We start from the raw sequence: 13,812 nt of genomic DNA, 5'->3' as shown, positions 1-13,812 counted from the left end.
ATGGGGTGCAAGTATGAAATGAACACATTACTTAACTCTGAAACAATAAATTGTACTAAAATATTACTTAGTATAGTGTTTGTCTAAATATAAATAGACACTATTGATGATACAAAGCATATGAAATTCTAGACTTGCAAAATATGTTTTACTGTAAATATGGAGAGTATTTTTTGCATTTTTTATTCATAAACTATAGATGTATGAAGAGGCAAAAGTCACAAGCAGTGGAAAAGCTTTAATTTGTGTTGAACTCTGCTTTTCTTTGTATTCAGCCTCTGGATCATGGTTCACAGGAATTTGCTTGTAGGACAAACAACCCAGTTTTGCCATTAAAGAGACTCTTTTGTCTTAAATTTCAGTGATGTTGCCTTGGAATAAAACAACCGGTTGCTGAAAGCTCAGGTGCTTATTCTGAGCCAGGTACTCAGGATTAATGTGTTTCTGAATTTAAGCTAATAAATTCTGTCAGCTCTGACCTGTATCTGCACTTTCAACACACTCTACCTAGTACAGCAATACCTCTGACTTGACTGCTAGCTAGTCACTGCTCCCAGTGTCTAGACAAAACTGCCTAGACTAGCCCCAGCTATGTATTATTACTTATACAAACTTAGAGTACTCTGTTCTCTGCTTAATTCTGAGTAACTCAGACTATGCATTTTTTGCATTGTGCATGTCAGGTGTGACATGCTATACAAAATAAGCAAGTGAATTTAAGAGGGGGGTTTTTGTGCAGTGTTCATAAGGAAGTAATTGGAGGTAGTAGGATTGGATGCTAAGGAGTAAAGAATATATCAGTTCCCAGTTAGATCTGTTCTAAATTTCCTAGTTTAATGCTGAATTTCCTCTGCTATGTATTGGCAGTGCTTTTTTACTGAGGCATGAGTTTGTTCCAGCTGTCATTTCTGATATCTTCCATATCTCTCAACACACACCCCCGGCACTCTTTGACGGCTAAAAAAAGTAGCTGTTCAGTCATACCAGGGGGATTAGATGACAAGTGACAGGTACAGAATAGCTAGATTTTCTTCTTTTTCCCTGTAATCCTTCCTCCTCTGATTTAGCAATTTCTTCTTTCTTATGGCTGCTTCTCAGTAACTTCTCTCTCACTGCTAGAATTAGAGCAGCACTCTGGAGTGTGGTCTTTCCCATTTGGTGCTCGGAGCATCCTGTACCCAGAGGTGTACCAGGCACACACAGCTGGCCTGGGGCTCTCCTGTGCTTGTGCTCTCATCCACAGCTGTGAATGAGAGCCCTTGTACAGCTCCCCTTTCCAGACCCGTGCTAGGATGCAGTTCTGGAGGGGCTGCTGTGCACATCCTGACCTTGGCACTGGTCTGAGCTGCACTTCCTGCTTGTGGTCCCCAAGTGCCCCTTCACACTGTGTTTAATCTCTTGAGGCTTACACTTCTAGGGGTAGAGACCTTCTGGAAATAGCACTGCCTCTGTCTTGTGGCTGATTCCCTTCCTCCATGGAACAGAGCTTAAGCATCTTCTTTCCAACTCCTCAGCCTTGCTTTGGAGCCTTTGGTTTGCCATTCACCTCACTGGGACTAGCTGGTTCACACCGTTCAAACATGTATTTGATGTGCCACAGTCTGAAAAACAAGTGTTTGTATTCTGCACAGCTCTTGTGTTTTTAAAAAAGCTTGTCAAAATGCCAGTGTGATGCTTTCCCTCTCAATGTTTGGCATTCCGTGGTTTTTGCAGGGTCTGGATGAATGTTCTTTCTTCTTTCCAGCACATCCTCCCAGGGGCTCTAATTCTCAACTAAGTTTTTCCCTTTGAATGTGTTGTCTTGTCTCTCAGGCCAGTCTGCTTTGACCAGAGCTTACCTGGCATGTAAAGAAGCACTAAAACATTATCGTTTTCCTCCTTTCTCAGTGTTTTCTATGAGACTTTTCCTTGACTTTAAATCTTTTTAATATAAACTTTCTCTTTGTGCTTGTTTTCCTTCCCACTGCTAGCAATTCCTACTTCTGCTCACACAGACCTCTTTTGGACAAGCTGGAGAGAACTGGCTTTTTTACTTCCAGAGGAACACCTTAGACTGTAAGGTTATTAAAGGCATTTTTGTCTGACAGATACTGATCATGGAACAGCTCTTTCAAAGTAGTTCTGGCTATCATAAAGTGGGTTTTTTCCCTTTTAGGAAATAAACTTTGGTACTGGTACTTGGTACAGAGATTGTTAACTGCTGTAGGAATTGACTGTAATTATAGTGGCTGTATGAGACTTGGAGTGAGCTGACATCCTATGAAATTGCTTGTCAGTCCTTCTAGAGCTTGTACTTATCCTGGTAACAAAACTATTGATTTAACCTGTCTGATTGTGAACACATAGATATGTCAAAATTGATCAGAGATTTCTAAATAGGTTTCATTTCCATTACAAAACTGTTATTTTAGGAATAATCTGTCAGTTTTGTACTTGTCTTGGTTCAAAGCAAAGCTAAAAGCTGAGCCTGCAGAGGTCCTCCCTAGCGTTAGTCATCCTTATGGATCCCTTTCTGCTCTGCCCCTGGTATATGTACTGAATGCTGTGCTGCAACTGGTTTTACTTGAAAGATCAGCATTTACAAATGTATATTATTCAGTAGCAATACATATATCTTTTGTTGCCTTCCCCTCCCTATTTTTCCCCCTTTTCCACACAGAGAAGCTGAAGTACAGCTTTCTGTTTGATACTGTGCCATATAGGAATGGCAGAGCTGAGAGAGAGGAGCTGTGCTTCACAGAAAATTATCCATCTCTAGCACTTCTTTATGCAACTTCAGTTCCCTTATGTAAAGGTAATGGTTCAAGATTAAGTAGCAGAGCAAGTATTAGGTAGTTAAATTATCTCTTCTGGCAACTGTTAGGTATTGAAACCAGTGTTGTCAATATTTAGGTGTGGATTTTAAATGTTTAGTTGTCTGATTAATCTGTTTGTATCCTAGAGCAAGAGGTATTTTATGTGGGAGCACACCTACGCTGGTTACTAAATACTTGTGCCAATTCTTATTTGATATCCAGCATCGTTAAAATCCATGGTGTGCCATCTGTTCTTTTCATCACTTGTCATATGAGTGGTCATATGAATTTGTATTCGAACTGTGTCAAAAATATTCCAAGGAAATGTTAGACAAATGTACCTAGGCTTTTTTGCAAGTGTATTTTCTGGATGGCATTTAAACCACTGTTTTGAAGTTAATGGAGTGTTGCATAATCCCATGGCACAATGCTTGAAGAAAACAATGCACATACTCGGTATAAAAGATGCAAAGAAATTTGTGCTGACACTGTTAGAACAGTGTAATCACTAATTCTTAGAAACAGTATTTTTACTATTTTATGACAGTTTGCTCTTCTATATGATGCCCTAGGCCAGGCTGATGGGAATTGTGATGTAGTCCCACTGAGTTACAGTGGAACTTTTTCTGAGAATGTTCTAAATGGTTGACACATGGAAGAGAAAAGCTTGTTTTACTAGAACTTAACTTTGAGGGGGAAGTGAGATATAAAGAGTTTAGAATCACAGAAGTGTTAAGGTTGGAAAAGACCTCTAAAATGAAGTCCAGCTGTTAAACTAACACCACCATGTTCAGCAGTAAACCATGGACCCAGGTACCACATCCCCAAGTTTTTAAACACTTCCAGAGGTGATGATTCCACCACTTCCCTGGGCAGCCTGTCCCAGTGCCTGAGTACTCTTTTGGGAAGAATTTTCTCCTAATATCCAATCTAAAACTGCTCTGGTGCAACTTGAGGACATTTTCTCCTCGTAGTGTTGCTTCTTGTTCTGGGAGAAGTGTAGAGAGTGTATCACTGTAGAGAGTGATATGATTGCCCCTGAAACCTCCCTTTCTCCAGGCTAAACACCCCCAGCTGCCTCTCCTGCTCCCCATTAGCACTTATGCTGGAGACACTGCACCAGCTCTCTTGGCTTTCTCTGGACTTGCTCCAGCACCAGGCATGGATTTTCATAATGGTAGATCCTACCAAGCTTGGTGGTGCAAGTATTCAGTGATGTTCAAATTATCTTGCAAAAACTCAATCCCTCTACCCATAGGTCACTCTAATCTTTTGTATGAGGCCGTTAAAATGGCAAATATTAAGATCTTGTTTTGGGCTGCCTTTAAAGTGTTACAGTTCTTATTGTCATTTGGAATCAGTATTTGTGACGTTCAACAGTGGTTATTTTTGTTGATTGCAAGAGACTTAATACAGGCCTCAGGAAGAGAAGTGTCTGACAATTATTTAAGGTTTCACACAATTTTGGGTGAGATGACGTGATTTTTGAACACTGTTCTTGGCAAAACATTGCTCTTGAACATAAAACATTTGATAACGGTATTTTTCTATTTCCCTCACTCACCTTTCGCCTGCCAAAAAGGTACAATACAGCACCTTTTACCCTCTAAGTTAATCCTGAAACATGCCTATGGAAGGAGGTAAGCAAGGAAACAAAGACTTCTGTGAGGCCATGAAGGGAATGAACTCACTGAGTGTTGTTAAAGCTGACACGCATAAGAAATTACCTGGAGCCTTCTGATGAAAATTTGTTTTAATTATGTTTTCTAAAGTGAATCTAATACAGTAATACCTGTTTAGCTTTTAAATCTGGACTAATCTGAGGTTTTTTTCCATTTTTGTTCAAATGAATCAGTGTCTTTCATCCCCTAGGGTTTATTTATAACTGTCTTTTTATCCTTGCTTGCACATTCTTTCAAGCTGTTTTTGGAAGGCTTCTTAGAATTCTTACAGTCTGCCTTTAGGCTATTCCCAGATTGGGGTGTTCTGGACTCCAACACCCCTATAGTGGAACTGCTGGATACAAAGATGAGTAGTAAGATGAAATCCTGGCATCTAATTTCTCAGCTTGTTTTTTTTAGTTAGAGATAGATGCTGAACCAAGGATATGGTTTTGATTTGAATAATAGTAATGAATCTTTGGGTTTTTTTTCTTTATAAAGGGTTGTTGAAAGAGCATTCAGAGCACCAGAATTAGATCTTGTTCTAGGCTGGTAGGGCCCAATCAAAAGTCCATTGCAAATAATGGGAATATCTCATTAGTTAGATTTCGTTCAGGTCATTAATTGTCCTCTCTTCAGTTCTACATTATGTCTGTGTTTGTAATTTGTAAAGAAGTTTTTACCAGTATCTTGTACCATACCTTTAGAAACCTGTGATCTGCAAGTCCTCTTATAAGCTTTATTAAAACGCACTGTTAAAATGAAATCTTCTTGTGGCTCTTTCCTGAACTTGAATTGAGAACTTTTATTGTGGCTTAAATGCTTTCTGTGTAGCCTTTGGAGTTTTTTCTATGCAAAATGATGTAGAATGGCATTAAGATGAAATCTTGGAACGATCTGATTTTAAAGGGAATCTGGCAATATTTAAGTTTCATTATAATGTGAATGACCTATTACTAAGTGAAATGGTTAATTAATTTCTTTTCTTCCTTATTTTAGCAACTGAAGGTTCTGAAACACAAGATAAGAAAGTTACTTCAGGACAAAGCAACGCAGGAACTAAACCAGGTACATCATTCCACATGCTCCATGCTTTAAGGCTGTTTGCCTCAATGGTGTTTAGAAAACAGCTGTTGTAACAGAAACTTCTGAAGTTTGTTGCTTTTGTAGTTTACTTACTGTTTCAGACAAAACTGATATCAGTGACTTTTCATGTTTAGATAGGCTGGAATATGTGATTATTTGCAAAGAAGCAAAACTGGAAAAATCTATTTATATTTTAGAATAGAATGAGGGTTGGGAAGTGAGAAAAAACAACAGAAGCCACTGTATTTGCATCTGTGCTTAAAAGAGAATTATGTGCTGTAGGCAAAGATTTGCAGCTTTGTGTAAATGTGCCTCTGTTCAGGCTTTTCCTCACTTACCACAAAGCATGCCATGTTCTGTAACACACTCTAAGCAGGGGGTAGATGTTTCTCGTTACCTCACCATACCTCACAGGTACATTGTGTGGATTTAATTCACTGTTCACTTACACCGTTGAAAATGTATGTGCTAAAAATATTGATGTAGTCCTTGGTGTCATGGGTCTGTTCCACTTGCATGCTTAGACCAGGATCCAGAAGAGTATTTAGATATCTAAATTCTGCTTGTGTTGCAGTTCAGGTACCCATGTTTAAAGTATGCAGTTAATAACGATTTTGCTTAGATGCCTGGGAAAGCAGAGGTGCTTGTGTTGCTGAGGACGAGGCCACTGTAACATCTCCCTTTCAACTCCTTGACAGCTTGGCAGCTCAGCGACTGTTCTGTACTGACAGACTCTCCCCTGTCCCCAGATGGGGGTACCTTTGGCCTGGGTCCCCAGAGGGAAGGAATCACAGTGCTGTCTGCATTCAGATCACACCTCACCTGCTCTGCCAGGCACGCTGGATCCTCCACAAAGCACAGGAATCATGGCTGCTCTCAATCAGATGGGCAGTGGGAAAAGGAGGAGAAAATAAAGATTATATTACCTCTTTTCACAGCTCTTTGTGGTAGACACTGTTCAATACTTGCTTTATTCTGCAATAGTTCAATCCAGTTTTCATTTCTCAGGAGGGCATCCTAGCTGTTCCAATGTTTCCTTCATCTATGTTGGTGTGTAGAAAGGAATCCAAAATTCCTGGGGCTGGAGCGAGGGAAGGCAGAGTGGAGCTGATAGTATGAGCCACAAAAACTGGCCATATTTACAAAGTATATATGACAATTGTTAATTTAGGAACTTAATTTCTACAAATATCAATTTTGATATTTGATATTTTGATCAATTTTAAGAGTTTGTTGAAGCTCAATTCTATAGATGATTTGTAAAACTTGTTTCTTCCTTATGTTACTATCATTAGGGACAAAAACCTATTGATGTTTCAGTGCTGAATTTCTATTCTGAAATCATACAAAATATTGTTCACAGCTTCTATCTAAGCTTTCAAAATTACCTTTTAACTTATTAAAATGAATTTTTGAATTCAAATTAGAAAATTTGAACCCATACTAAATGTTGTAAGTATATGGGCATATGCTGTTTTCAGACGTAATTTAGTGGCTTAATTTTCAGCAGCAGGTAAAAAATTAACTTCTTCTCTGTAGAACTATGGCTTATTTATTCTCCAAACATCCCTATCATACAAATGCTTAATTCTATGCCTGTTACATAAGTGAAGGGAAATAGGTTGTTGAGTATGAGTTCCCACATATTGTAGCATAACCAGCTGCAACTTGCAAAGCAGCATGTGGGTCTTTCTCGGGTGTTGTCTCTTAGGCTTTGCATATGCCCAGTTGGCAATTATTTCTCTAAAAAATGAGGAATTCTTCCAGGATTTGTTGTTGCTGACATGTTTCCCATTTCCTTTTACAGTAACTTAAAGCTTATAGTCTGATGATGAATACGAGCAAAAGAGAGTACTTTGTTTGTCCTGGTATTCCTACTGAATAAGAAGAAATGCCAATCCCCCAGGTATTTGCCTGGTGGGTTTTTAATGAGTAGAGACATGAGAAATGAAATGGGGAGCAGTCCCAGTGAACTCTCTTGTTTTGCCACAGTTTGAAACTATTGATGCTCTGCACTTGGAATGCCAGCAGAACATCTGGATTCAGAATGCAAATGTTGGAGGTTGGGTTTGTAGCCAAAGTATGAAGGACCGTTTTGAAGACTTAGAGAAGACATTTTAATTATCACTGTAAGACTTGCACTGATAATATGCGCTCCAGCTTCTAGCAGAGCAAATGCAATGATGGTCTGCTACAAAAGTGTTGCCCTCATCTTTGTGCTAACATTGATTTAGCTCTTTGTGATCCCAAATGTATGCAAAATCGCTTATTACTGAAGACACACACTCTGCATAGCCTGCAACTTAATGCAAATTCTTTAGGATTGTTCTAACATCCTGGGTTATTGGGAGAAGGGCTGTTCTTGTGTGAACACTATCAGGTGTGTGATATGGAAAAAATAATTGGATATCTTCGAACAGAGTGGCAGAGGGCAACTTTAAAAATTTATTTTATTCCTTCCATTCCTTATAATTAGGAATTCTTAAGGGACACCTTTTCAGTTTGCCTGTCCATGTAATCCTCCTGCCTCTTTGAAGAATTGTTGCCTCTCCCCGATAGGGAAATCTCTCTTCTCAAGAAAGGGGAAAAAAAAACCCCAACTGGAAGGATATTCTGAAAGAAGCCAATTTCTACATTTTTCCCCAGTGCCTTATCATTTTCTGTCAACTCAATGTTACATTGACTTTGCTGACAGCCCTTGAAGTGAATCCTTGTTTTCCAGGGAAAATGTGCATTATTCCACAATCACTAATTACTCATGCCACAGAAATCCATGTTTTGTGAATCTCGTGTGCCAGTCACCAGGGAGAAGGAATATTATTACCCTTTTGACCTGTGTCTGCATACTGGAGGGACTGTGTGTGAGTCAGGGCTCTGCTGAACATGAGCCAAATGCAGATGTACACCATGCAGTGGGCAAATCTCTGCAGTGGCATGGCTGAGCACAGTGTCATAAATGGCTGCCCTGTGAGCTAGCCAGCCAGCAGTAAAGCTTTGACCTCTAACTGGGTGATGGGTTACCTTTGTCTTTGCTGGTGATGTTTTCACTTGTTGTGCCTTTCACTGAGGCTGTCGTGTTTGAAGGTGCTAACTGTGCAGTGAGTTTTCTCCTTGCAGCTGTTACCTTGCATTGCCATTAACATTCTTAATTGGGGCTCTAGTCTGACAGTTGTTGAGATAATAGTTTTTCACTCATCAGCGTTCAAGAGTAATTAAAGTGTACATAGCTGTTGGGGAGCTGGTTCACCCAAGAAATCCTGACATGCTTATGCAGAAACTTCTGTTAGAGGATGAAATGCACTTTTTTTTTTTAATCTAATTCAAATAACTATTCAAACCTAAGCACAGCCTCACTTCAGGGACTTATTTTGCAAATATCTTTAACCTCAGTTTTATGACCCACTGTGTTGTTTGCTAATAACTTTCTTCATAGGTATGCAGCCTATACACAAGTAGGCTGACTCTACGTGTTTTTACAAGTTGCTTACATGTGTATTCACACTGAATAGTAAAAAGGCTTTGTTGTCTTGTGCACTTTCATGATGACAGTATTCTAGGTAGCTCTTAATCTTAAAATACGTAAAAACTGAGTTCCCTTCAATGCTAAAATAAGTCAGACAATTTATTTATACCCAGAAATCTTTTTGGTTTTTCTGTGGGTTTTTTGTTTATTGTGTTCTTGTGCAAAGCAGGCTTTTTCAGTGCTACTGAAAAAAAACCGTAAAATTAAGAGCTTTCCAGGTTTAACAGAACAGGCTGAGTAGGAAATTAGTTTTGGCAGCATGCTGAGATGAATTGCTAAATTGGATTTTGTTCCCTTTGTCTGGAACAGCTCCATTGCTGAGACTGGAAGTCGGATGCTAGCTGTTCAGCACTTTGTTGTCTTCCAGAACCATCACTGAGCTAGTGATGTTTTCCAACCAAACCTGAATTTTTAAAGTCAAACCTGGAGTCTGACACAGATCTTTCATATTATCCTCAGTCTTACTGCTGTGATCCAAGTGGGCAGTTGCAGATAGTTGTGAAGTACTCACGTGGCTAAATTTCAATCTAGAAGAGTAGTTAAAGCTCTCATCTTACTTGACTCATGTTATACCAGTCCATGCATATGATGCCTCACTACTTTAAATTATTTGCCTGAGTTTTTGACACATGTGCACACAAACATCTTTTGAGATCAATATCGTGCTGTTTCCAGAGACTCAGCCAGAGCTACTTTAGAACTACTCAGCCAGAGCAGTGTTTTGATCCAGCCTGTTTTGCTTGGGTGCTGAGATTCTTGTGTCATGATATAGGGCTTACTGGTTGTTCTGAGGCAATATCAAAGGGAAGACACTGCTTTATTATAAAAGACTTTTCTGTGGATGCATTTTGGAGAGACATTATGGAATAATAAACAGTATTTTTTTCAGAATGCTCTCAAGCAGCCTGGCTATTTTAGGCTTGGAAACAAAAATAAAGTGTCTTCCTGGGCTTTCACAAGCAGCAGTCTTGCTGGGTATTCATGGTTACATCTTAGTCTATTCTTTGGAAGTATTTTACATCTTTAAATATATGAATGCATTCTAATTATCAGTTTTCTGGGTTTTTTCAATAAGATGGATTTCTGAAAACATTATCTATTTTGACAGAATAATTAGATTTGTTTAACGACCATTTTCCTAAAAGTTTGGGTTTGTTAGTATTTGATTTTATGCTATGTGCCTAATCTCTTTCTCCATTTGTAGATCATCCAACAGTACTGAAGGTTGATGACAGGCAACGGCTTGCCAGAGAACGGAGAGAAGAGCGAGAAAAACAGCTAGGTAAGGCCTGCTCTGGTTTTTGTTTGGATGTTTTTAATGGACTATCATCTGCATGCAGCGTTATTGGCAGTTTACTTTTAGGGGCAGTCAGCAAAATGATAGTGCTAGATATGCAATAGCGTCATTTTAGATACACTATCATATCTTTAAAGTAGGTATTTTAGTTCATCAGTACTATATCTCTCACCTGTTCTATGAATGTGAATGAAAAGTAGGTTTAATTCTGAAATCATGCAAGGGAGTTTCAGTGATGTAAATGGAATTTTGAAGTTTTAGAATATTTTACCAGTTAAGATTAAAATGCTGAATACCATAAAATAGAATTGCAGAATATGTTGCCAATGTATGGTTTGAATGCTTAAATGTAAACTTGGGGTACTTTTTTCAGGTCAAACCTTTTGTAGGTGTCAAATAGGTGTGCTCAATATCTTATGTCACCTGTGCCTGCACATGTATAACACAGTTCTAGTGAATAGTGAAGGCTACTTAACAAGTGGCTACTGATGGGCAGTATACTGAGTGTGGTGGTGAGAGAATTAAGAATTATGTGAAGCCAAATTGGTGGTTTTCTAAGCAGCATTTATATGTTTGACTGCCACAAAGTTCTGTAGTAATTAGGAGGTCGGGAAATACAAGTATTTCCTCTTTTTATATGTTTACTCTGATTTCTTTCAATGCTGAATTGTTCTTAGGGCTTGAGAAACAGAAGTTCTTTATTTCCCATTTCTAACTTCTGAAAGTTTATTGTACAATATTAAAACTCCAGCCAGAATTATGCTGCTTTTCCTAACCTTGAGGCCATGAGGCCTCAAGAGCCATGATTAATTGTCACCTAGATCTTGATAGCATTTATATCCTCCCTTCTTTATAGCGCCTTATAACATTGCAGTAGCCATGCATGAATCACTAGGATTGTTTTGGAGGGGAAAAGGAAAGCTTTAGATTTGGCTTGCTCAAGGGGTAGCATGACAGGATGTTTGCTAATCCCTGAAAAGCTGCTTCTCAGGTTGGGGTTGATGGTATGTGTAGGCTTAGTTTCTTCAGGTTTCACAGCAAATAGATGTTACTGGGCCATTTTAATTAATTTTTCCCAGATGATGGTTCCATGGCTTGAATTTGTTTTTTTCTTAGTTTCATCCTTATGTAATAACAATGCTTTATTCAAATACAGAGAAAGATGCTTTCCTTGAATTTAAAATTTAATTAAACTCTGATTTTTCTAGCTATTAATAAATGAGTATTTGTTACCAGAAGGACATAATTTCGGTTGAAAAATATGTTATTTTGTGTGATGTTTTAAAAGCAACTTCAAAGCAACATCAGGAGTTTTTGTAAGTTGACATGGAATCCTTAATTTCCAAGTGGGAGAGTTGTGCATGTCCCTATGATGTATGAATGTGCTGTATGTTCTTGCTTGAAGAATTATTTTGAACTAACAAGAAAATTGAAAGTCGCATTGTACTTTCATCTGTATATTTGTCTGCAATGATTTAGGAGCTGTCTCTTGGGATCTGTGTTCCAGTACAGCAAAGCAATGATTTTTACAATGGCATGCAACTTTATTTTCTTTTTTCTTTTTTTTGTAGTGCAGAACCTAGATAATCAGTCACTCATGTCGTGTGAACTGCAGCAAATAAATTCCTAAGATGTCTCTCTTAAAAATTAAGTGTTGTATAATATTGTTACATAAATGTCTCTTGCTAAAAATTAGAGTTGGATTTTGTTAATACTGGGACATCAGCCACGCAACAGGAAAGCAACTGAAGGAAGGAATTTTAATTTTTTTGAATAGAATTAGGTTGGATTTTAACTTAATTCCTTTCCTTTTGATTCAAGGGATCTGTCAGGTTTAGCAAAGACTTCTTTTTATACAGAAGTTGAGAATTTCAGTCATACCTCAAGTAAATGTATTCTTTGCCCTAAAAAATGGGAAAGGACAGTTCAATTCTCTAGGTGTAGAGCTGGTAGTAATTTTGTTTTGTACTTTCAGCAACTTGAACTCCTGGAGGTCATGTTATCAGTCTTTTCAGGAAAATTAAGACCCTTCTGTTAAGAACATGTGGAGTACCAGTCTAATAAGGATTATGTGTATTTATTTGGAAATGTTCTGATATTAAAGGAGAGTTGATTTAAGACTGTTTATCTTCCTCCTTTCTTTTACTCTCAAGGTCTAATTTTTTTCAAGTTCCACTGTGCTATAATAGACTTGGCTTTCCTGTGGTAAAGTGGGTTGGCATGTGCTCTGAACTCCTGAGGATTTGCTTGCACCTGGAAATAGTATTTTAGCAGTCTTATCCTACTTAGCACACTTGGGTGTCTAAGTCTTGTTTTTAATGAGAGTTTAGAGAGTAGGAAATGCTATCATTTTTGTTGTCTGGATATAGCATGTATGTGCTGGGACTGTCAGTATCTGCTGTTTCTTGAGGATCATGTTGAGCTACCTAATTGAAAAGATGAATGCCCCTTTCACCTTTAGTATATTCCTGTTTTGTTTTGGACTCTTCTTTAGATAACATAGAAGATACACAGGGACACAATCAGCAAATCACACCATCAAGAAGGAATGTTTTAGTTCCTTTACTGTAGGAAATGTATTGCTTTTAAAATGCCATCCCAACAATTCTAAAAAATGAATTCTTTGACTTTTTTTGTGCAGTTCATTTTGCATGACTAAAGTTGTATCAGTTGTGGTGGGGGGGGTTGCTTCAATCTTTTTATTCTCCTAACCATTTGGTAATGTGTGTATTGTTGATATGCACATTCAGACCTTTAAAGGATTATTAGAGTGATTATACTTAATGTTCTAAGTAATGCTTCCCATGTTGTCATTTGCTCTTTAGTGACTATGTTTTCATTTCTGTACTCCTTCCACTGGCGCTCTTTCCCACAGCACCCATGTATAAAAGTTAACATCTGTCCTTCAAAATACAGGTATCAGATCTCTCCATGTGAGACTAACCCTCTTGGATTGTGCAAGACAGAAATCCCAAGAGAGGCAGTGGTAGCTGTCAAATGGGCCAGAGTGAAAGGAGTTATCAGTCTCTGGCTCCAGCTTGGCACTTGACATGTGTCAGGCTGAGCAGCTGTGCTCTGGCACTGGCTGCTGAGACACAGACACATTGCAGCTGACTTGTTTATGAAGGCAACCATGGTAGATGGCCTGATGAAACTGGAAAACATTCCTGAAAACTGCTGGTTTTACATCATGCAGACTTCACCCCTCTCTGCCATACTGATTGTACCTGTGCTGCCAAATTCACAGTGCTGAAGAGCATTCCCCAGTACTAAAACTTAATTGTTCTTGCTATAAAGCTGTTATGAGGGATCCTGAGAAGGTGTTGGCTCCAGCCAACTAGCTGGGTGCTTGCTGATTCCCAGACAAGGTTTGGGAATTGGCAGGGAAGGTCCATGGGCTTTTCTGCATGTGCTGAGGAAGTGCTGTCACCATTTTGGAGGGCAGAGGTT

At 38.6% G+C, this 13,812-nt stretch overlaps 1 protein-coding gene across 4 annotated transcripts in view; it reads left to right on the top strand.

Annotated features, from left to right (window-relative positions):
* The window catches only part of MAP7 (microtubule associated protein 7), a 108,027-nt gene that overhangs the window by 55,048 nt on the left and 39,167 nt on the right, over nucleotides 1-13,812 (top strand). For all 4 annotated transcript variants that reach the window (XM_088161640.1, XM_088161641.1, XM_088161639.1 and 1 more), the window contains exons 2-3: nucleotides 5,456-5,524; nucleotides 10,270-10,347. In XM_088161640.1, the coding sequence (XP_088017766.1) occupies nucleotides 5,456-5,524; nucleotides 10,270-10,347 (147 nt within the window). The remainder of the gene's footprint in view (nucleotides 1-5,455; nucleotides 5,525-10,269; nucleotides 10,348-13,812) is intronic.

This window comes from Sturnus vulgaris, chromosome 3, assembly GCF_052056855.1.
Source record: "Sturnus vulgaris isolate bStuVul1 chromosome 3, bStuVul1.hap1, whole genome shotgun sequence".
In the NCBI taxonomy this organism is placed as follows: domain Eukaryota; kingdom Metazoa; phylum Chordata; class Aves; order Passeriformes; family Sturnidae; genus Sturnus; species Sturnus vulgaris.
The sequence above is the reverse complement of the archived record's forward strand: the minus strand, read 5'-3'. Positions and strand labels throughout refer to the sequence as shown.